Source organism: Perca flavescens, chromosome 2 (genome assembly GCF_004354835.1).
Source record: "Perca flavescens isolate YP-PL-M2 chromosome 2, PFLA_1.0, whole genome shotgun sequence".
In the NCBI taxonomy this organism is placed as follows: domain Eukaryota; kingdom Metazoa; phylum Chordata; class Actinopteri; order Perciformes; family Percidae; genus Perca; species Perca flavescens.
In genome coordinates, this window is record NC_041332.1 from 31,490,823 (window position 1) to 31,515,202 (window position 24,380).

At 41.9% G+C, this 24,380-nt stretch overlaps 1 protein-coding gene across 3 annotated transcripts; it reads right to left on the minus strand.

The window, feature by feature from the left end:
* Positions 1–1,546: 1,546 nt before the first annotated feature.
* Positions 1,547–24,288, minus strand: fam193a (family with sequence similarity 193 member A). 3 transcript variants are annotated; one of them, XM_028602064.1, is made up of 23 exons: positions 23,836–24,288; positions 22,256–22,330; positions 20,397–20,639; positions 15,463–15,638; positions 15,183–15,350; positions 13,642–13,888; positions 12,954–13,078; positions 12,615–12,762; positions 12,404–12,466; positions 12,227–12,301; positions 12,020–12,132; positions 11,171–11,413; positions 10,228–10,384; positions 9,886–10,032; positions 9,067–9,345; positions 8,459–8,681; positions 7,982–8,344; positions 7,006–7,288; positions 6,673–6,859; positions 5,569–5,808; positions 4,440–5,343; positions 2,951–3,032; positions 1,547–2,539 (listed from the first exon to the last, which is right to left on the minus strand). In XM_028602064.1, exons 1-23 carry the CDS (start codon positions 24,055–24,057, stop codon positions 2,446–2,448), a joined length of 4,857 nt encoding a protein of 1,618 aa, XP_028457865.1. In that variant the 5' UTR covers positions 24,058–24,288; the 3' UTR covers positions 1,547–2,445. The 3 variants fall into 3 exon arrangements, with proteins under 3 accessions (XP_028457865.1, XP_028457875.1, XP_028457858.1); XM_028602074.1 differs by having other exon boundaries at positions 8,030–8,344; positions 12,404–12,478; XM_028602057.1 differs by having other exon boundaries at positions 12,404–12,478.
* Between the last annotated feature and the right edge of the window lie 92 nt (positions 24,289–24,380).

Here is a 24,380-nt window from a genome sequence, read left to right on the forward strand (position 1 = left end):
GTGGCAGAAAGGGAAAATCAGCAGTTATTTAGAGCTTATAAACAATGCATGTCATATGCCTCTATTTAACTCAAATAAAACTGGTGGAAAAACACCAAGCAAAAGCTTTTACTGCTACTAATGTCCTGTCAGTGGCGCTAAGTGAAAGGTATGTATTAACTCATCTACCTCGTGATAAGCCAAAGCATGAACTCATTTCATGCTCACTTTACCCTGAGGGAATGCACTTCATTTCAAAACTGCCTCAAATCAATTTCCCTAGAGTTTCATGAAATGGGGCTACATATGTAAATACCTGAAGTAGCCCATTGTCAGATTACTTTTTTCTTTTTTTTTTGTTCAACTATTGAAACTGAACTCCGGGATCTGCATGACTCAGTTACAGTGGCCTTCTACATTGATTATGACTGTCAATTAGTGGATTTCCCAAAAGGAACACGTATGTATTTGAGGGTGTGACTCACCCTGCAACCTTGTTTAGCTGCAGAGCAGACATGCAGAGCAGCAACAATGGGTAAAATTCCTGCTTTGTCGCAAGCAGTACATGCGATTCACCGGTCCCATAGGGGCATGATCGCTTTGAACGTGAAGGGGATTTTTCGCACTTTTGTTTAAAGAGCTTCCAATCCAGCACAAATTCGACATTTTGGGGAATATGCGTTTGCTGCCTTGCCTGGAGTTACGAGAACTTCGATACATCTTCGACTCATGTTCATTTGTTGAGTATGAAGTTGCAGTCAGTTAGCTTAGCTTAGCAACACCGGAAACAGGGAGAAACTGTCTGAAACTTTCTGTGTCCAACGACAACAAATATCTGCCAACCAGCGCCTCTAAAACTCACTTTTCAAAACGCTACATCTCGTTTGTTTAATCAGTACAAAAAGATGGAGGTGTTAAAACGTCAATATGTTCTACAGGGGTTAATGTCCCAGATTATTTATTGGCTCTAAAACAGTTGCCAGGCAACCAGCAGAGACTCTACTAGTCTAGAGTTCTGTCTTTTTTTTTAACAGATTAAAAAAATTAGATGTAATGTGTTAATTAGTGTGCTTTAGAACCCCTTTTTCTATCACCCTTGGACAGAGCCAGGCTAGCCGTTTGCGATATTTGTTCTCCCCACTATGGCCACGCCAAGACCCGCCCTTCAATAGCTACTATTGGCTAGGCTTCAGTGCTTGCGCAAGGTAACGTAACCTGATTTGTTCAGGTCATATCCCCTGACCAATCGGCTAGCCTAACCTTAACCACTCAAGGTCAAATGCCTAACCACAACCAATCGACCACTACGGCGACGCAAAGTGGGTCTTGGCGTAGCCATAGTGGGATTCGTAATTTTGCTTCCAGTTTCGTCTTTGTGCTAAGCTAACCGGCTGTTGGCTTATATTTAAAATGAAAATAGGCCAGATAGTGAATTCCCTTATTTTCCCAAAAATGTTGAACTATTTCTTCACATGTATGTGTAGTTTAGGGGTCCATATCCTTTAATGGAAATTTCTTCTGCATGTAGGAAATAAGATTTGACACAAGACGCATAATCCTGCCATACTACTGTATTCCATCTTTCAAAAAAGAAAGACAAGATTTAATATTACTTAACAATATGTTAAAAGTAGCCAGTTTGGCTTCAGTGTTAATACAATATACACTCTATAACAGATTGATAGTGTGAGTATTGTTCTTTTTCAATTTCATTCTGAAAGGATTCTGATACAAGCTGGCTACAGGTCAAAAATAAAGAAAACAAAAACTGTAACTGGTACACTTTTACTCAACAGTTTGTTAAACAGAACTTAAAAACCAAAAAAGAACATTTGTCAAGTATTACGCTTTTCTCCTTTCTGTGAAATAGGGTGGAGGGGGATGGTTGGGGGGTGGGTGGGGGAGCAGGGAGTGGAGACCAGCTGACCAAGCCCATTCCCTTGTCAATCATGTTGATGAGATGCCGTGCTAGGAACGGGAAACAATGGGATAGTAAGCCACAATATCTCAAATACAGCTTTTTAATTCATAACATTTCTCTTCTTTTTTTGTAGTTTCCATTGTCTCTTATTATTTTTTTTTTGGAAGGAAACTATCCAGACATAGTAAGCATCTTTTGACTACAGGTAAGCCAATATAAGAAAAATAATTTCAGACCATGGCTTTTTCAGTCAAAGAGAAATGCCCAACTCGGACTAAAAGCACACAAGCACGCAAGGAAAATTAATTGGATGTAAAGTAGCATTTTGTGATTCTTTTTGTGTAATTTAATTCAATTTTAGTTTTAGCTCTGCAGGTGGATCAGTCCAGAGGAGTCTGTGTTCAAATGACACAGCGACAAGAACAAAGCAAGGCAGCGTGGGTGTGATTCGGGCACAGCGGGAGAGAAGTTCTGGGGGGGGGACGTGTGGGTTGGTATAGCTGTTAAGGTACTGATTGTGTCCTGACAGTCACTCACTAACAGCCTCAATGTGCAGCAAACGTAGCTTTCTTCAAACTAAAGTTTGACCAGTTGATGGAAAGTCGTTGGCGGGTCTGCCGGGCCGAATCCAAGCAAAACCTGGGGGAAAAATAAAAAAAACATTAACCCTCTGAAGAGCCATACTCCCTCAATTTGAAATGTTAAAAAAGGTACCCTGACGGGTTTTCATGTGGTGTTGACAGTGTTGTTGTCATTACTTAGAATTCCCCATGGGGGAGACAGAAACTACGCACTATAGTTTTGAAAGGCAATTTTGATGATTTTAAAATCTACATTGCAGCTAGCTACATTGCAGTTGTTTTTCTGCATTGCCTTTGCTGACACATTCTGTCAATCAGCAGTCAACAGCGGAAACTGTGCTTACGCATTTACTGTATAAAAACATTACTCCATAGCGCAACTAGTAGTCCAAAACTCCACAGGGTAAGAGAAAAGTTTTCAGAAATATCTCATCAGTATTTGGCAGTCAGTTACTTTTAATACACCCACCTCTTGAAATATTCCACCTCCCTCTCCGTTTCATCCATTTCAGTGCTATCCAGATCGATGTCTTTGGGCAAGAATACATCATCTAAAACAAAATAACAAATGCATGTTAATTGCCATTTTACAATGTATCATTAATGTTGTAGGTGTATTATGAAAGTAGTCTCTGGGAGGAACTTAAATACGCATATCGGCCTCATATGCATATTTGATACTACCAAAGCTGGCACTAAAGTTGGAAATTCTACAAATAGTGGCTTGAATAAAAGTGGGGAAAAAGTATCTCTGCACGTCTAAATGTAGATTGGTTTGTCGGTGGAATTCAAGAAGAAAAACACTAGCGCACAATAAGCGAGACAGTTGCTCTGCTGTTTTTCTGCCGAGAAACCTGCCTACATACAGATGTGTGGAGAAAATGTCTTCAGTTGTTTAAAAACAGTGGGTTTAAAACATTTTTGGAAGTTGACCTAAAAAGATTTGGAAAGGGTTTTGAAAGGATTCAGATTTGATAAGGAGATTCTATACCAGATTGTTGAGAATGTTATCTATCCACTACCTGAGCCATAAGAGCACACGCAGAGTGTGTAAGTGCAACACAAATATTTGTGACATAAAGTAAAGCTACTTTAAGCCACTCGCCATACTACCCGCTCGTGGCAGTGAGACGTAAATGGCAGCAGCAATCTGCACAGTGCACACATTTACCAACCATGCTGTGATGCCGTACACAGAATACCCCAGAGAGACAAGTGAGGAAATAGATCTAGCTGTCCCTGGTCAGAGTGTTCTGTTAAGGACACAGTTCGTATTCCCCTCACCTACAGTAGCATGACGTCTGCTACTGCAGTAGTAAAGCTGGGCAGGAGTGACATTAAAGTGCTCATATTATGCTCATCTTCAGGTTCATGATTGTATTTAGATGTTGTACCAGAATAGGTTTATGTGGTTTCAGTTTAAAAAAAAAAACATATATTTGTTGTACTGCACATCGCTGCAGCTCCTCTTTTCACCCTGTGTGTTGAGCTCTCTGTTTTAGCTACAGAGTGAGGCATCTCACTTCTGGTCCATCTTTGTTTGGAGTCCCACATGCGCAGTAGCTAGGTAAGGACTAGCCAGTCAGAAGCAGAGTATGAGGGCGTGCCACACTAGCAGCTAGGCGAGCATTATAACGGGTGTTACAAAGTGACACACGTTCGTCACGGAAGTAAAGGCTGGACTACAACAGAGCTGTTTGGAGCAGTTTGTGAACAGTATTTTCGGTTGGAGATGGTAAGTCCCTTTGGGGTGGACTTTGGGCTTTTTCACTTTGTAAACCTATAACGTGCACAAAAAAGATATAAAACACAATAAAGGAAAGGGAAAAAGCCCAAAAGCATAATATCAAGTCTAAACTGTCCTATACAAGTAAAGGCCTAAAAAAAAAAAAAAACAACTACTGGACATAAACACACACCTGAATCCTAAAAATCGAATAGCGAATGATAATACCAACCTATCGATGTGTTCATCTTGTCCCCCTTCTTCTTCTTGTTCTTCTTGGTCTTGCCTTTGGGCTGTGGGGATTCTGCACTGGGAGGTTTGCCATTCTGCTCCGACTGCAACGCTGGAGGGGGAGACGGGGAAGGGTTGGTCACAGGTGGACTCATCCTGTCTTCCTTTATTTGGGTCAGCGGATGTTGTAGATGCTGCTGCCCTTTCCCACTGGCGCTTCTGATATTACACCTGTCCTCCCTCCTTGGTTCGGTGGTTGGGAGAGGAGCCAGGGCCTCGGCGGGCCTGATTCGCGTTGCTTTGGTGTCTGTTGTGGTGGTGGGGGAGGTGCCATTAGCTAGCTTTGCTGCCACGTCTGAGCTCTTGGGTAGCTCTGGAGCTTTCTTTACAGCAGCCTCAAAAGTGCCCACTTTAGCAGACTGCTTGGCCTTAGCTTTACTGTTGATCTCAAGCTGAGATGCAGTAGTGCCATTGTGGAGGATGGCTTGACAGTTGGGGACGTGGGTCTCGGTAGAAAACCCCCTCTCACTAGTGTGTTTTGGGCTGTGCTGTGTGCTGGGCCTAACCCGGGATACAGGGTCAAATCGGGGTTCCTTCTGGTCGGGGAGGCAGATGAGGGTTTGAAGCAGTGACTGTGACTTTCCGTTCTGTAAGTTATCTAGGACGTTCTGAGCTGTCTGTTTGAGGGGCTGTGGGTTGTTTTGTGGGGGAGCGGTGTTTTCCTTTGCTTTCTCTTTCTTTTTCTTCTTAGCAGCACGATGGTGCTGCATCTCATGCAGCCGGAGCAGTTCCTTTTGAAGCGCTGCCTCTTCCTCTTCCTGCCGCTGTCGCCGTTGCTGCTCTTCCAACATCTGCAGCTCCTCCCTTTCACGGGCCTCTGCCTCCAGACGGGCCTTCTCCTCCATCTGAAGCACACAGAGACATGCATACTTTCAGCATTATGACAACCTTGACCCCCCCCAAAACAATTCTAGTTGTTGACAAAAAGAGCCGTGTATTAAGGACTACCAGAGTTACTGTAGTGGTTTAGACTGGATGGACACGCGCTGGAGGTTATTGTGACTATTTAAAAAAAATAAAAAAAAATAAAATAAAAAAAGACTTCTGAGGCGATTGGGAGGAACGGTTACCTTCTTTTGTTTATGCCTGGCCCGTTTGGCTGCCTTAGAACTGGAGGCAGGTTTATTGTCAGCACTATTGATGAACTGCAACAGGTCCTCCACCCGCCTGTGGTCCTCGACCCCTCCATCTCGTTCTATCACCGGTTGCTGCTCCTCACGTTTCGGCTGCTCTTCCTTACGTTTTGTCAGACGCAAGCGCAGCTTCTCCCGCATCTCTGCATAGTTTCGACTGGTAGGAGCAGCTGGGGGCTGGAAATGAAACAGAATGATCATTGAGGACACTATAAATTCATTCTTACATTAAGCTATCAAACTATGAATCACTGGGGTGTAAATGCTAAATTTCCATTGATTTTGTTTTACATGGACCAAAACTTAAAAGGTCCTATAACATGCTGCTTTTTGGATGCTTTTATATAGGTCTTAGTGGTCCCCTAATACTGTATCTGAAGTCTCTTTTGCGAAATTCAGCCTTGGTGCACTGCACCAAGAAATGCCACTAGAGGCAGTCCCACAATGAGCTTTCCTTAGTATGTGCCATTTCTCTGTCTGTAGCTTGAAATGCTATTGAGGAGGAGAGAGTGGGGGCAAGGTGGAGGGTGGGGGTGTGGCCTTGACCAACTGCCACTTTGCTCGTTTGAAAGCCATGATGTGATGTCTCTCTCTCATGGGCGGGCCAAATTCTCTGGGCGGGCAAAGCAGAGAAAGGGGAGGTAACCTTGCTCCTTATGACATCATAAAGGAGAAGATTCCAGATCGGCCCATCTGAGCTTTCATTTTCTCAAAGGCAGAGCAGGATACCCAGGGCTCGGTTTACACCTATCACCATTTCTAGCCACTGGGGGACCACAGGCAGGCTGGGGGAACGCATATTAATGTTAAAAAACCTCATAAAGTGATATTTTCATGCCATGGGACCTTTTAAAAGTCTATTTAAAATCAATTTATTAAATCTGAAAATGTTACTTAAACAAACTGAATGCAGAATTGGAATTCAAGATTCTTCATGGAAATTCAAAAGCTAATTAAATTGGCATCCCCCCACCCCCAAAAAAATAATGTTAATTTGAGGTGAACATGCCAATTTCAGTGAGTAATAAATGTGCGTCTTACCCCTCCGTGCCCAAAGAACTCGCAGTAGCAGCAGTCACAGTACTTTCCTTCTTTCTGGTTTGTGGATGTGGAGGTGGAGGAGCTATGCTCGGAGCAGCTGTCTTCGTCCTGACTCTCCTCCCCGTCGTACGGCTGGTGCTCGTATGCCCCATTGGCCTCACAGCGATGTCCTTCGCAGTCAGGATCACTGAAAATAATTTGACTTCAAATTGGTCCCGGCCGACAGTTTTCTTTTCATCACAGACAACAAAATCACCTTTTCCAACATCAGTCTGTCATTGATATAATGGGTGTCCATCTTTACGAGCCTGTAGGTTGTGGTGGTTGCCTTACCTGCAGACACTGGGTGGGGCACTGACCGGACCATCTGCTGAGGAGGCTGGAGGCTCGGTGGGCGGGAGGCACAAACCCTGGTGGGCCTCCATGAAGTCTGGGGCTGGAGCGGCCATCTTTGGAAAGGGCTGGGATCCCATTGTTGGAAGGTGCGTGGTGGGTGCTGGGGGCAGGGTGGGGCCCGAGAGTGGAGGGAGGGAGGTCAGTCCTGTAGGGCAGTTCCTAGGGGGGGCTGGAGCGGGTTGCCTATGGTCCTCTTTACTTAGATTGTGAAATACATCATCTAGAGGAGACAAAAGGTATGTGGGTTGAGAGCATTGTTTGCCACAAAACATGCAGTTATTCACAAAGCTTTCACACAATGGAGCAAAGAATACAGAATCATAACTTTCACTAATTCTTTTTTTAATAAAAAGATTGACTTAAAGGCGAACTGAGATTACATTTTTTGTTTAAAATCTGTGTGTACACACACACACACACACACACACACTTGTTTGTTTTTACTTGTGTACTTATTTGGTCAAAACTGTAATTCCCAAATAGAAGAAATCAAAGTTGTTTTTTTCTTGCAGTGATACTGCCCTTTACATTAGTGTTACAGTGCATTAGTGATCAGTGCTAACAGCAGCAAGCTGGTAAGCTAGTTAGCGTAGCTTGACAGGCACAAACATTTGCAAAAACAGTTTTATCCTCTTTTGAAAAATGCAACATTACGTAAAATAGCTGCAGTACAATTATAGCTTCCTTACACAAAAAGGGAGGAGAAAATAAATTTCAGTTAGACTTTAAAGCAGGACTATGACTGACTACACTTGTTTTTTTTGCTCGGTATTGTCTGTTGTCTCTATTTTGATTGCAAAGTTAAAAGGCATGTTAAAAGATTTTAGCAATGGATTGACTGTAATAACTGTGTGGCCCATAATCTGATCATCATCAGTGCAAACCTAACCATTGCTCCTACCACCTAGATTACCTAAAGAGTTGGGTCTTTTAGATGCTAGGTGGATGGGTGGGTTATTACTTGACTGGACAGTGGTGGCAGTGCAGGACACAGAGGACGTGGAGGCAGACGTGGCCATCACTACTCGGTTAGTCTCCATGAAGGCATCCTGGAAATTGTAGAGACACTTCTTCTTGGCGCCACTCTTCTTCTGCTGTTTGGCTTCTGAAGAGGAGCATGATGATGACGATGACGATGATGAAGACGATGACAAAGATGAGGAAGCGGAGCAAGATGGGGGTAGAGGGGTGGGCAGCGAGGGGTGTTCCCCTTGGGGGCCGATAGATGATGTTGGGGGGAGGGGCAGGTCAGCGAGGGGTGGTCCGAGCATGTCGCCTGTTGATAGATAATGCGAGACAAGTCACGACTTTAACCGTCTTTGACTTGCTGAGATTTTTTTTTAATTATTTTTATTAAATTGATTATTTCTGCTGTGCCAGAGGGGCTCACCTGGCAGGGACTCGGGCAACAGCACAGATGGATTCCAGCTCTTCATCACAGCAGCATCCCACAGATTCTCAAACTTGAGCGAGAGGCACTGCAGTGAGCTGTTCCAGTCACCTGCTCCACCTGCACCGCCAAAGCAGTTCTGGTAAACGTGCTCTGGTAACGACGGGCTGAAGGCCGGCTGCTTGGCCGCCGAGTGGTTTGATGTAGGGTTTGGGGGCAGAGGCTTAAGGAAAAAGGAAAAAAAAAAGTTACAAGGCAAATCCTATCACTAGGTTTAGGATTATGAGGAACTGATTTGTACAATATAGTTTTGGATTTCTTTTTACTTCTCCTAGATTTGGTTCAGTCTGACCCCTTGTGGCAGACAATTAAAATTACAGTGAAACTAAGTGAAACTAGAATACAACTAAACTCAGTATTGTTCCTGGAAACTTTGAAAACCCCCAGTGATACGGAAATGAATACATTTTCCCTTAAAAGGGACTCCCATATCTATAATTCTATACACTTAAAAAAAAAAAAAAAAAAAAAAAAAAAAAAAAACAGTAATCAGGAGAAAAATAATGTGTCTAGCCTTATGGATGTATGGGCTCAAGAATGATCCTCACCTTGTTGTGAGTGAGAGGAGGACTGGGAGGGTAGAGTGTAGGGTGCAGTAAGGGCCGGGAGAAGTTGTGTAGGGGCAGGTGTCCGTGGATGTGGGGGTAGAGGTGGAGGGCAGGGTGGGCCGGGGGCGTCTTGCAGTCTGTGAAGAACTGGTGTCCAACAGTGGGAGGAGGTGCAGCGTGGAGCCGACTAGGGGGCAGACATGTGGCGGGGCCCAGGGTGGGGGAGCTGGGGTCCTGGTTGCACACGTGGCACTCGCAGGCATGCTGGACCTGTTCTACCTGAGGGTGGTAACACAAATTCAAAATATGTTGTCTGCTTTTATTCTGGAGCGTGGGTCCCTGTGCCCTCTCCTTAAATGTAATAAATTATTATTATTTTATTATGTGTATGCGGACACAATTAGTTAATTGACAGAAAATGTATCAGCATCAATTTTGTCAATCAATAAATCATTTCAGTCATTTTTTTCAAGCAAAAATGACCAGGTTCCAGCTACTTTTAATGTTAGAATTTGCTGCTTTTCTGCATTTTCCACAATTGTCGACAGTTGGACGAAACAAAAGACAACTGATCCTCATTTTTATTTGCTACTTTCTAACATTTTATTGACAAAGTATTAATCAATAATGTAAAATCATCATTAGTTGCAGCCCTACATTCAAGGATGTGACATGGGGACGAGGGCCAGTTGTCATTCCTTTTTAAGAATTATGGGAACATGCTTTGGAGTAATAGCTGTGTATGTGGAACAGGTTCATTCACTTCATTTCCAAGCAAATATAACAACAAAAAAAGCTTATTAAAAAGGGTTACAACACCTGTTGGTGGTTGTAAGAAGGTGGAGGACTGTTGGTCTTTCCTGAGGAAAGCTCCTCCTGCTGCCCTCGGGGCTCCCCGCCAATCTCACCATCAACTTCCTCCTCGTCACCCTCTGATGAACTGCTGCTGCTGGTCATACGAGCAGACTGATACAGAAACGTGTTGGACAAAGAAGACTCAATTAGCAAATGGGTTAAGGAAACAGTACACAAAACATTTGCCGAACTACCGGTAGCCCACTCATAATGAACGTCAGTTTCATCATCCAGAAACTCGGCAGGGAAATTCACAACTAATCTTGGGCATTTTTTTGAAGTAATGTACATCAGTACAGAACTCACCCGCGCCTTTAGTTCCATGTTTTCACATTCCCCATTGATGTCATCATGGAGGCCGTTCACAGCAGCGGTCACAACACTGTTATCCTCATAACCACTCATAGGGTAGATGTCCCCGAACTTACTGGACAACGGAGGCACTTCGTCATCATCACTAATACTAAAAGAAGAGAGAAATTAGTATTCATGTTAGTGGCAGGGGGAGTGTGGGGAAAGAGAATTATTGTTTATAGGAAGAGGTGTGCGATTATGATCCGATATACCCAAGGGGGCAAGTCTCTCTTCACAACGCGTACCTCCTATGGCGCCTTTGACTGCCATTCATTTTGACGTCACTTTGACAGCGAACAACTTTACATCTGAAGTGTTTAAAGACTTTTATTTGTCCATTGTTTATTTCTAAAGAAACACGACATGTATAAAAGGCTCCATTACCTTGTACCTCACGTTATGGCTCCGTAGCAGACGTTTTAGTAAAAATAGGCTAACGATTGTGTCGTAACCACGCGACTTACTGTCGAATAGTAGAGGAATTACCGTATAGAACAGGAGAAGCTCGCAGGCAGTTTCGACTTACATTAGCTGTTTAAGTTTAATTACTAATGTTAACTAGCATGTTAGTTAGCAATAATTAGCCTGTGCCCATGTTATCTCCTTACATATACCTACGCTCTCAGTCTGTAAGATTGGGAATGATTGAGATTTCTCTTGTCACAGCTACCAGAAGACTTCCAACTTTCAGACACGTTGTTCACGTCACATCTACGTCTTCAAGCTCAGTTGGAGGCTGCGCAGTAACGCTCAGCGCTCACCGGAAAAGTGCTTCTAGAGCAACGGGATCTGTTGGTCCATTTAACTGTCTATGTATATACCAAATACTAAACTGTGCCTAAATGATCTGTTACCAAGCACTGACAACCACTTGATAGGACAGTGACGGACTTACAAAGTGTTTGTGTCCCCTTCAGGCAGAATGAGCCTTGGATGCTGCTGAATGGTGATGGGAGAGCTGGAGTTGGAGCCAGATGCTGAACTGCCAGAGGAGAGGCTGGGAGGGTGCACCTCTGCCAGGTAGTCGCGGGGAGGTTCCCCTTGCAAGGGCAGCTTGATGTGGAGGTCCTCAGCGATGGGTGAGTCCATGATGCCACATGTCAGGATGTGGGATAGACTACAGTCATCACACGTGCACCTGTTGGTAAGGGTAGGTGATATGGTCAAAATTTAAATTGCAATATTTATCACAGCATTATCTCAATATTGTTAAGTATTCAAAATGGCATGGTAAAAAGCAAGGTGTTAAAACTCCTGTTCATTTGCGTGTTTTTCTCAACGTTTTGTTATAGTAACGTTTGTCACAATACAATTATATGGAGAGAAAATAATTATTATTATTGCCAAACATTGGGGATAAAGGGGGCAGAGTTAAAAGTTGAGTTCATAGTGGCCTTACTTTGGATAACCATTTCAATAGGAATTACAGATGTCACCATCCATGTAGAACACAAACTTTCAAATTTCAAGTTTTCTCACACTTAGCTCACTGATTAGATGAGAAATGGGCATAATATTTAAGGTGGGATCAATTACTTGACAACTCAAAGTTAGGGAATGAAATCTTTCAAAAACTGAAAAACCTTTGACGTGAGAAGATCATGACAAACGTAAATAGATAAAAAATAATATATTTTCTTTGATTTGTCAGTAAAAGGTAGTTTCAAGTATGTTTTGAATTCGCTACACTGAAAGTGACATCTCAGGGCAGAAAATGAAATCCCAGTGAATCCTGGAAACTCACCTCCTTCGATAATTGCAATTTGGGCAGTCGGGAATACTCAGACGAGATGACAGCATTCTCATAGTGTCTGTAAAGTTGTTTTCTTCAGGGGGAGACTTCTTACTGTTAGGTAACTATAAAGAGAACAACATGTAAAAAAAAACTGCTCTGACGCGCAGAATTGCACACTAAAATCTGCCATGATGGCTCCATATTCTTGTTGTGTACCTGTTCTTCTATTAATCTTCTTTGCTTAAAGAACTCCCAGTCCTCCTTCAGCATTCGCTGCTTAGTCTTCAAAGTCTGGAAATTGGCAGATAATGAGAAGAACATAAACTTCCATAAATGGAATACATAAAAAATATTGAAGTTTTATTTATTTATTTATTTTTTTAAATCTCTTACGTTTTTGCTAATCAAGGACTTGTGTGGCTCTGTTCTTTGGTTGGTGAGACTCTGACCCTCCACCTTAAAAAGCAACTGTAAAAAAGTCACATCCTTACAGCTTTAATTACGGCATCTTTATCAAGTACCACATTTTTATTAATAAAATACTGTTAGTTCCGGTTATATATATATATATATATATATATATATATGTCTTGGATGTGTATACCTGTTCATCTACATAGTCATCAATCCTCTTCTCACACTCCTGCCATTCAGTAGCCACCGTAGCCATTTCCTGCTGCAGCTGATGGTAGCTCTCGAACAAGGTCCTGTACATATCTTCATTGTATGAATCATGGGAGGCTGTGCCATGTCTAAAAAAGATGCAGAATAAGACAAATCATTAAAGACACTTGTTTTATCGTTTAAGACAAGAGATTTGTAGACTTTGTTTTGTTCACTACAGTAAGATCAACAGTTAATTAAAAAAAAAACGTATTTTATTTTGAAACGTGACATTGATGGATGAGTCATATCTTTCTTTAAACTACTAAAACTATCTTACTTCAGCTGTGCAACCAGTGCAGGTAAACTGCTGTGCAAGATCGTTTCAGAGAACACCAGATTCTCAAAAAGGTGCTTGTTGTGCAGCTCCCACGTCACATGGAATTTCTGGAGGTGCTCATTTTCCTGAAAAAAAAAAAAAAAGGGGGATTAGAATCATAGGTGGGGCGTCAGGATTGTGTCATATCTCGCGAGCACGATAAACCATGCTCACGAGCAGATATCACCCTTTGTGCACCAATTAAACAATCGAGAAGTTGTACAGGCAGCTGCGAGCGTTAAACAACACATAGGAAGAGGGAAAGAATGGCACCTGCATGTATTAAACTAAACAGCACGCGCACAGAGCAGCCACCTCGCTTTGCAAGCGCTGGAGGGCATACACACTCTCGCAGGTAAACTCTCCTCTAGAAGTTGATTTCTGCTTGTCCCTTTAACTCAGAAGTCGATTCAGCTCTGTTACTACATCCGCTGCTGGCAGAACAACTCTGCCCCCCATTCATTCTCTATTTAAACAGAACGGCATGGCGGTTTAACAGCGCAACAGTCCCGCCTTGAACAGGCTGTGTGAAAGGGACTATAGATGAAGCAAACACAGTAAAAACAGGCTATAAAAAATGCCTTTGATGCCACTTGCAGGTCAGCAAACAGTATCCCTGTGGCTCGGGCTACACAAAAGGTAAACTGACCAGGGTGAGCAGGAAGCTGCTGATGGTGCGTGCAGCTTGACAGAGGGCGTTGTACTCCTCCAGCAGCAGGGAGATGAACTGGTAGGCCTGAGGAGGACCCAGGGCTGCAGCCACAGTCCCCGCTGGTCCTGTAGCCTTGGGTCCTGTAGATAGATGCTTCAGTAGCCGCACCTTCATTTCCAAGACATATTCACGCGCCTGCTGCTCCAACCGTTGATACAGCTGGTAGGGGTCCTTCTTACAGAGTCTACAGGAAGAAAATAAAAGTGATTAATCTTTAAATAAATAAAAAAAAGGGTAATACATTAAGACAGGACAGGTTACTATAAATTAAAACGGCAAAAAAAAAAAAAAAAAAAAGAAAACATGGCAAATACGTCCTGTTGACGTTACGACCAAATAAAACAGTTTTTTTTTTTTTTTTTTTTTACTTAAAAGGTGCAATATGGTACGGATGATGGTGAGAGCCAGCCCCTCCGCCCCAGACTCTAAGTTTATGGAGTTGCCAGGTTGAGAACACTGAACCCAATGTCCCACAATGTCAACGTTGGCTTGATGCTAGTGTCACATTGCCAGACATTACTCCACAGTGCAGCGGAGTAGCTGCTGGCTATGTTGACAGTCATAAGCCCGTGCTCTAGCTCGTCTCTCTGTAGCCAGCTGACAGTCACCTTTTTAAATCGGCTAAACTTTACTTTAACAACCGCTAAAAAGACCGTTGTTAGGCACACGGATGTTGAAATGACTGAAATGCCCATCCCAACTAATAACCGTGAAAAGCTCAATGCTTAGTTACCTGTTCAGGGGGAAATTAGACAACTCTGAGTCCTTTTGGGCTCTAACCGGTCTCCATCTTTTAAATGCACATCATATATTTACCCGTGTTTTACCAGGTCTCTGGTCATGCAACTGTTTAGAAAGATGCCGAGTTTCTTTGGGTCAGGTAGAATGAATCTAACTCTGATAATCCAGTTTGTTTGGTTGCTGCTACGGCTGACGCACATTGATTTTGCATTTAATGTCTGGCAACCCAGGTGTCAAAATGGGCAGTCGACAACAACACACAGGCCAAAACCATCACAGACATTCCGCCCAGGAATAGAAATTTCTAAGGAGAAAATACTGGCTTTAGCATTGTTGTCAGAGAAGATAGTATTTCAGCTTTCCTTAATATCTGATGATCTACAGTATTGTGGTCATTTTTTGATTTAATACAGTACATATATTGCATATTGGACCTTTAATCTCCCCTTGGTCTACAGTTTAAATTGTTCCCTCAGTGAGTCATGGGACAGCCAAAGGTCCTGTTTCAACAAGAAATGCATCATATCAAGGAAGTAAAGATGCAATTTTATGGGGCTTTTAACCAGACCGCTTACAGTAGGGATGGCACTAGTTTCAACTTGTTGTTGTCATTCCTTTCCAAAGCGGTCATTCCTGGTTGTTATATTAAGAGGCTTTTGCCCTTTCATCCACAGTTCAATAGAGACCCCTAGTGGACAAACACCCTGAAAGAGAGAAATAAGACAAAGCAGTTTTACCTATCGACCAGCTCCTTCATGCCCTCCTTGTCTCTCTCTAGGGGCTGGTCATGGTCATCTGCTAACGGTGTTCCTGTCTGACGGTAGATGCAGCGCACCAGGTAGCGAACCTCCGACCAGTGGTTCTGTAGCTGCTGTGACTCCCTCTCCGATTCAGCCGAGATCTCCCTGTTATTCAGGACACAATTTCATTAAGATCACATCGACTTTAAAAACAAAAAAAGATTAAATAATACATCAAAATGAAATACACTTTGAATGGTCATCACTCTGAACTGACCGTCTCTCATTGCAGGCTTCACAGCTGCACACTGTATCAGCAGGCATTGGTGCGGTGAGGTCCGGGGCAGGGAGCATGGGTAGTGTAGGCACAGCAGCGGTCAGTCTGTCCCCCGTGGCTGCCTCCTGGCCCAGGTTTCCGTTACCCACAGGCATGTGCAAAAGGAAGTCCTGGCTCTGTGGGAAATATAACACACAGACACTAAGATACAGAACAATTTTTTATACTTTGCTCAAGATGCAAGAGAGCAAAGAAACTTAGCAATTAATGTGTTTGTTGAAGCACATTTATGTCTTTTGATGCTTATGTTTTGATGTTTAAAGTTCATAAGATGCTGCAACAACGCAGGGTAACAACCGTCAGCGTAAAATAAAGCATATATTGGCAATGTGGATCTACTCTACTACTACTACTATTATTTAGGAGTATTTTACTTTATTTCTCCAAGAAAAAATAATATCTTTATAAAGCTGGAACTGTGGGTTGCAAAGATCTGGACATTAACACCAATAACTTTCTCCTTGTTCACTGTTGCAGCTACAAGGCCAAGAAAGAAGATGTGCTATGAGCCGACCACAGAAGAAGTCCAGGTACAGTAGCTGGGATCTGCCAATCCATGGAGCGAGTCTGAAAGCCGATTTAAGAACCTGTAATACGGACACGATGCCAACCAATCCATACAACAGGAATGGCATGGGGTAAGTGAATCACATGTTGGGAGTTTTGAGGTTAGCAGTCTGTCACTAAGATAGGAGCCTCCCCGGTTTCTGATCTCATCATTGCCAAGCTATTAGAGCTATACTGTATTTCATTGTTACATTTTTGTCCAGGCTAACTTTCTTCAGCCGCTTCACAGTAAAAGCTTTCCAGTGGTTTGGCTCGGTTTACTGCAGGGCCATGACATTGTGAGTCAGCATGGTACCCCACTGCTGTGAGGATGCAGTGGAACAATACATTTATGAGGAAACCAAACCCAAGCCAAACAGCCATGTCCAAGGCACCCACACCCACAACAAGGAAAACCAATCCCCTGGACATACCTTGATATAAAGCCTGATCAATAGCATAACAACAATGTAACAGTTAGAACCAGTAAGACAGTAAGGTGTCTTTAGAGCCCATGTTTCCTTGTAGTTCAGAAATCTTGTACCTAACATGATAAAATAATGTTAATTTAGAATTTTGCTACAATATGCAATAGCCTATTTGGTGCTTTAGTTTCCTAATCAAATGGTTGAGTAATGAATGATTCAGGAATTTCCGATAATTCAGAGACATGTTATTAATGTGCAAACAGTGAAATTATCAAGAATTTACCTCTGTGTTAAAACAATAATTATAGTTACACATTACTTCTGATTGATAAGAGTTGAGGCTCAAGTCGCACAACCAAATTGTAGCTTAAACACAGTAGTGGCAGTGGAAATACATAACAGTAATTACAATCAGCTTTGCTTAAAAATCAATGGTGGAATATGAATCTATTGCTTAGAGCCTATACAACAAATAACTGATTGTTCTGCTTATTATACTGCTCTAAATCAAACCAAATGAAAACAAAAAATTTTTTTTAAGAAAAAAGCCGGCTCCATCTAGCCTACTGCTCGCAATAAGTGACAAAATAACGCCAACATTTTCCTATTTACATGTTGTGATTTGTATAGTCACAGCGTGTACGAATAGGTCACACGAGACACAGCCATCTTCTAACCGTAGACATACTGGGAACTATATTCACAGAAGGCGAAGCACTGCTACTTGGGCGGAGTGATGAGCAAACTCTGAGCAAACTCCAGGCAAACTCTCTGCTCCTCACCAAGGGGCTTCTCAGGTGCTGCGAGCAAATCACTCCGCCCAAGTAGCAGTGCTTCGCCTTCTGAGAATATAGTTCCCAGTTTGTATACGGTTAGAAGATGGCTGTGTCTAATGTGACCTTGTTATTTGTACACGCTGTGACTATACAAATCACAAAATGTAAACAGGAACATGTTGGCGTTATTTTGTCAATTATTGGGAGCAGTAGGCTAGATGGAGCTGGTTACCTGCAAGATCTGCGCTAAGCTAGGCTAGCGGTGGGTGCGTCACAGAGTTACGACACACACGGAGATGAGAAGGGTATGTATGGACTTATCTAACTCTGGGGGATACGGTGAATAAGCTAAAGTCCCAATAAGTCGCGTTCCTGTAATAGCCAAGAGCCTTATTAATTACATTGAATAATCACACCCTTATAAACACAACTCTGAGGAACAAAAGGTGACTTCCCAGTTTAAAAAAAAAAGCTATGTGGAATCACAAGATGTTTCCACTTCAACATTGGTGTAGGAGCTAGGGCTGTCCCAGACAATTGTTTTTTAAACGATTAATCTAACGATTCATTTTTCAATTGCTCAATTATTATCAATTTACACAAAAACAATTTCAATAAGGTTCAAATCTCTATTTATTAAAATTGTTTACTGTTCAAGTAAAATAAATTTTTGGTGCAACCTTAAGCCAGATGTAGGCTATCAATCCAACCACAAAATAAAGTCACTTTTAGGAGGAACACAAAAAAAACTTACAGTAAACAGAGCAAGTGCAAAAAGAGTCGCCTGTATTTGCTTTTTTTAAACAGTAGTAGGTAAAATAAGAATAAGCTCTTGTTTAACAACCAAGCTCTTCTCCCTTTAATCTTACAGTAAAGAATTGCAATTTTAGCAACATATGAAATCAGATGTATCAAGGCAAGGCAAGTTGCAGAGTGTCTAATATAACAATAATCAATAAATCGATTGGGTCAGTCATGATGATGGTAAACTAAATCAACGGACTACCGTACCGTTGGGCTACTGCTGGGAACACATTCCGTGTCACTATGTTGATAATCGCACATGCTTGGGAGTAAAGCTTAGATCGGGCACAAAAAAAAAAATCAACCGTGACTTGTGAGATATCTGAAACAATGTAACCTGGTTGCGCAATTATGGAAGACAGTGCTACAGATGGGGGAGACACGATTTTAGCACAGTTGACCTCATGCTCAAGTCAGTGCAGGACATACCCAGATCTATGGGAGAAGCTGGAGAGGCATAGCACCCCACCCAATTGGGCTAATAAAGTAATGATTAAAAAAACACAAATGCTTGATCAAGGGCCCGGCCCGGCCTGGGGACAGTGGCAGGAAATATCGTCCCGACCCGGCCCGTGGGTCGAGTTCGGGCTCGGGCAGAGAATCTAAACTCTACTTGGTAGGGAAAGGGAGCAGAGCAAAAAGGTGAGCAGAACTTATGGTGTTTTGCTGCGGTTATCCTGACTCAGTGATGCATTTTACAAAGTCTACAGACTACCACGTTGTTGTTTGCATTAAGAGTAAAATACTCCCACACTTTAGAAGACAGTGTGCAAGCCTTTTTCTCGTCGTGTTGTTGAACTCGTGAGGAATCCATACTTGTGCTGTTGCTGGAGGCAGCAATGTTTTTTTTTTTTTTTTTTTTTTAACGCGTGGACGTAATAGATGACGTCAACGAATCGTCCCAGCCCTAGTAGGAGCCACATATTGTATGTTTACGGTCTCATTTATATTATTTATTGATTATATTGTGCACTTCTATTGTAGGTGGTGGGTGTTTTCATCGCAGTGATAACCTATTTGTTTGCTTCACCTGGGTTTTTTTTGGGGCTTTGACAGAGAGGGGGTGAGCAAACACATTCTGTTGACCGCTGCACTAACGCACTTATTTTGACTCAAAGTAACTTTACATTTGGTAACTGCAGTACTAGTTGTATTTCATGCGGAGGAATACATCACTGCAATACAATCTTGAGCGCGTCAGTGTGTTTATGCATCTCTCAGCGTTTAGTCCCTCGCGGCAGCACTTTGTTGGACTGCTTACTAGGGCTGTCCTCAACTAAAGAAATTCTTAGTCGACTAACACAATCGATTAGTTGATTTAATTGACAGAGCTGTGCGCTTTGAGAGGTGGTTAAGACTAGAAAAGCACAATATAAATGTAGTTAATTAACCATCTGTAAAACTGAGTTTCTCCACAATTAATCCTGCAAAAGCACCACTTTAAATCTTGTGTTTACCATAAATGTGCTCAGAAGTTTCTTGGAAATAAGTAATTAAATATGAATAAGCATAAAAAATTACTAATCGACTAAAGAAATCTTAGTCGACTAAGACCAAAACGACTGATTAGTCGACTAATCGACTAAGAGGTGGCAGCCCTACTGCTTACAGCCGAAACAATTGGTGGTGTCCTTACAAAGTCGCAGGGCTGAGCACATAGCCAGGTCGTCTAACATAAAGAAGCTCTGTATATGAAGAGTCATTAGTCTTAGACATCATGGCATTTATATAACATAGTCCTGAGAGTGTAAAGTCATGCTCGGATATGTAAATCAAATCCAACATCTACAAAGTATAAAGAACATCTGAAAGTTAGAAATACAGATATTGAAAACAACCAATGTAAATCATGTATGAACAAATATTGAATATAGTATTGCAAGTAGCTGATCCACTGCATTGGCATTTTGTTTTAAGAACTTCACACAATTTGCACATTTGACCTACATACTGTTATTTAGCTATAGCTCAAAGTGAAGCCAAGTGAAAAATATAAATGATAGTATGTCCTTTATAACATTTTCTAACTACAACAGCTGTTGCTTCTGGTTGCTCCATCTGTTTGAGCTTTTCTGGCAGAGAAATGGATGTGAACACAAGAGCTGCTGCACCATCCACTGAAAGACTGACTGCAGCTGTGTGACTTAAACTGCAGATTATCTGACATCAGTGCTGAGACAGATAATGTTTTGGAAACTGTGGAATCATTCAAAGAACCAGAGGAACCACAGTTCTCTCAGCCACAAACGTTTGACCGTCATCTTTTAACTTCACCACCTTCCCCGCAGCTTTTAAAACTCTCCATACCCAGGTGACTTACCCCCAACGACTGCTCCAGAGCAGTGTGTCGGTCCTCCTTCTCCACTGTGCGCCTGCAGTCAGAGCACACCCACAGAGGCAGCTGGAGGGCACTGGGTGTCTTGTTGGGCTGTGCCGTACCATTTTGGCCCAAGATCCCTGCCTCTGAAGGCACAGCACTGTCCTTGCGCTCACATCGGCATAAGAGGCAGCGATCGCCTGCGGTGTAGGGAGCCCGCTGGTTTAAGCCAAACGTGAATGGGGTCTGTGATGAGCATGATAGTAGAAGGAAGTAGAAGGTACACAGCCACTTTAGCATTTGCATTAAACATTTAAAAAAAAAAAATTATAATTTTTTTTTTTAAAAGAAAACACAGGCTATTTTGAAGGAAAACTGAATATTTGTTATAGACAGTCAAACGAAAGCCTCTCTCTAAAAATAAGGTTTAAGATGAAAACAATTGGCTCCAAGATTGACCAGTCTGCTTCACTGTATATCTGCTATATACCAAGGCAAGTCACACTCTATCCCTTTGTAAGCCATTGCACTCTGCACTCTGGATACACCAGCTGTCTAAACCGCCCCCTCTGCACTCCATTAAAACACTGGAACCTTTCCTTAATGTGCAGCCTTGTCAGTGACTGAACCACAGAGTGGCACAAACACATAATTAGCAGCCAGGAGTTTCAATTAATGATCTCCACATTGGCGGTGTTTGTCAGAGAGAAGCAACCTTTTTAAAATCACAAAAGCCATTTTGCATCCATTTCAGCGACATTTTTATAGGTGTACTAGTAGTTCCCAGGAGATTCTGAATCTGAGAGTGCTGTGGTTTACTCAACTTGATTCACTTCTCCAGCAGTAGTATTTTCTGACTAAACTGAAAAAGGAGAGCAAAGAAAGCCATCATTTCCCTCCGGATGTTTGCCTGTATATTTTTGGTATACTGCAAAAGTCAGTGAAAATAAGCAGCATCTAACCATGTTCCTCACATTTCTACTTTAAATTTGTTAAAAAAATCAATTTTGTAAAGGAATTAAATTGAGACTTATCCCCCCTGACCTATTTAGAGTAATTTGTTGCCATCATAACATAAGCAATATTTACAACATAAAAAACACAAGGTAGCGCAGGTCAACAGCCACTTAACATATTTTGGACAAGCGCTAGGTAAATTATTTGATTGACCGTGTGTGCTAAAACATTTCTTGTTCTGAACAATACACACAAAACAATGTTACAGCCAATTGATTACTTACTTTGGTGCATGTAAACAGGACAACATATTTGAACATGTTCAGTAATACACATGTTAATACTTTTGTAAGAACTGTCAATCAGACTGATTTAATTTGGAAAGAACATTTTGACAAGATCTACAGAGATATGGATATGGGCACAGTTATGTTTTATGCATTATATGAAGGAAGGCATACATTCAAATAACACTCATTTTGGATATAACGTCATCATTAATTGTCCTGATGTTTTGATATCCAGTTTAGCGGGTTTTCTATGTTTATAGATATTAACGTTGCTGTCCAAGATCTTTGCAACAGGACAATATAAAGTTTGGTTAAAGCCACATTTTTGTTGACAGTCACTTTAAATATGGCTAAATGCTAACAGAAAGCTACATTTGAGTTATCAGCACTAGAAAACTGTTGTTGAAAAATTAAAAAAAATTAAAAGTGATGCACTGAATGTTTTATATTTTCTGAGTAAAGGCAATAAAATAAAACCAAAATGAAGTCATCTTGTAGCGTGCTTCATCTTCTGGCATCAAGATGTAAACTGTGCTTGGCAAATGGGACAAGGCTTTGGAAGAAAATCTCACAGTGGCCTCAAACGAACTTCTGAAACACCGGATGTAAATTTACCTGAAGGACCCCGGAGAAGTCAGCATTCACTGGTCCTTCCGTAAACTGTGGTGTAACACTGTTGTTTACTTTGACCTGAGGGACACAAACAACTCAGTGTTTACATAGAACTGACCACACTTACACACCGTGAACATATAATATGTCTATAAGAGTGAATCGCCTGTCGCTGAGATTGATCATTTTGTTTAGGAACTATGGCTGATTAGCTTGGTGAGTAGGTCAATTACAACATCACATTTCAAATCGCTACATGGCGAAAGTAAAAATCAGTATTTTCTTGAGTTTCCAAGCTACACTCAAGCCAGAAAATTGTTAGGCCATACAGTCAGGCATGCCCAAGATAGCCAGGTAGACTACCATATTAACATAACGTGTCCATAACTGATGTTTACACATTTAGCCCACTTGCACCCAGTAGTATCTAGTTTAGGTTATGTTTGCTCTTTCTGTAATTTGCATAAACCTGTTTGACTGATTAACATTTATATCCGATAATTTGGCTCCAAGAATTACATACAACTTAATAGTGGATGGTCAGCTGTTATTAGACACACTTCTGTATATCAATACAAGTAGAAAATCAACTGACTACAATTAATCCAATTTGTAAACATATCATGCAGCACTTCTGAGTGTATTTTATTTTATGATGAACAGAGTATGTAATGCTCATGATGTGCAAGGTTTTCACAACATCCACAGAAGGAGGTTATTTACTAGTTAGGAGGCTAGCTGTCTTTGCAAAATGAAAGCCTATGTTTACCTTTGAATGACAAATGTACAATTGTGTTGTATAGTGTGGTATTTGTGACCCCAAAAGCTAACCAACTAACTTGTGAACGGACATATATGAGTAGAACTATTAAACATGGGTCAGTTGATACAAAAACTAGCTAACATCGTATGGTATCAATGTGAGTTATTGTTTTAGTGCTAATGTTTGCGCTAATGGTGTATAACTAGGCAACATTGGATAACTTAAGTTAGTTAGTTGGTTTAGCTCATCAGGCAAATATAACCAAGTTAAACTCTTTAGAAGCAAGAAAAGTAGAAGGTCAGCTTGTAAAAACACATCAAGGCCCGACGGGGCTTAAGTTGTTAGTACTCTTCACTGTTAGCATTAGCTAGCATTAATGTTTATCTGTGTAATAGCAGCCTGTGGTCCAACTTTGTTGAACCTAATGATGCTCCCGAAAAAAATCTTGGTTTGGCTACTGTAATCTTCACCTACCTGGACTGTTTTAACGTTAGCTCAAAGTAATGCTTCGTGGTGTCTCAGTTGTTGAGCTAACGATAGTAGTCACAGCGTTTGGCCAGGGTACAATTAGCCTAATGTTTACGGCAGTTTATTACCATATAACGAGACCAGTTTTACTACACAGCTATAACCTTAAAACTTGCTAGCTGGCACGGTATTCCACAAAGCACATTTAATTTCTAGCTACGCATAGGTTAAGTTAGCTAGCTGTCCTACTCGCATCACTGTCGGGCCCAAATCAGATGTGTGTCGTTGATAACGCTGCTAGCTAGTCGCCCAGTTTTGACATCCACCGGTTAACATTGCCTGACACTCTTACCTCTCCGTTTATGCCCGCGATGGACCCTATATTCCCGTTGCCTGTGCTGCCAGGTGTTAAAAAGCTGACGACAGAAGCAGATGTTGATGTTCCCGCACAGCCAAGGGCCGAGGCAACCCCGGCCTTGCCACCGCTGGTATTGCATACAGCACTGCAACTACTGCCACCGCCCCGCTTGTTCTTCCTGCGTTTAGCCCCTCGTTTAGCATCGGTTGGACTCATTTTTTCCACAAACGAAGCGAGACAACTTGCCGTCCAGACTTGGCAGGGTCTCAAGTGGAATGCCTGGCGCAATCACTCGGGTATAAATCCGGGATAGCGATTTAGAGACTCTCAAAAATACAGACACTCTATTCCATCAAAGTGCAAGCCGACTTCATAGATTCCAATATGGCCTCTAGCTGGACTGCCTCAGCTTCGATCAGCTTGCGTTGCAACGCAACTGTGCGTCCCACATCCCGGGGCATATGGGAAATTGAGTTTGTTGTGTAATGCTACGTTGTAGTAAGCCCATATATCTATGAGTAAGCCAACGTTACAGGGAG

Excerpts from the sequence above, each read along its gene's own strand:
- fam193a (XM_028602057.1), bottom strand. The coding sequence starts at position 24,057 with ATGAGTCCAACCGATGCTAAACGAGGGGCTAAACGCAGGAAGAACAAG. Across the intron at positions 15,351-15,462 it reads GAAGCCTGCAATGAGAGACG|GGAGATCTCGGCTGAATCGG; the intron begins GTCAGTTCAGAG and ends CCTGAATAACAG. Across the intron at positions 8,682-9,066 it reads CTCCTCTCACTCACAACAAG|CCTCTGCCCCCAAACCCTAC; the intron begins GTGAGGATCATT and ends TTTTTCCTTAAG.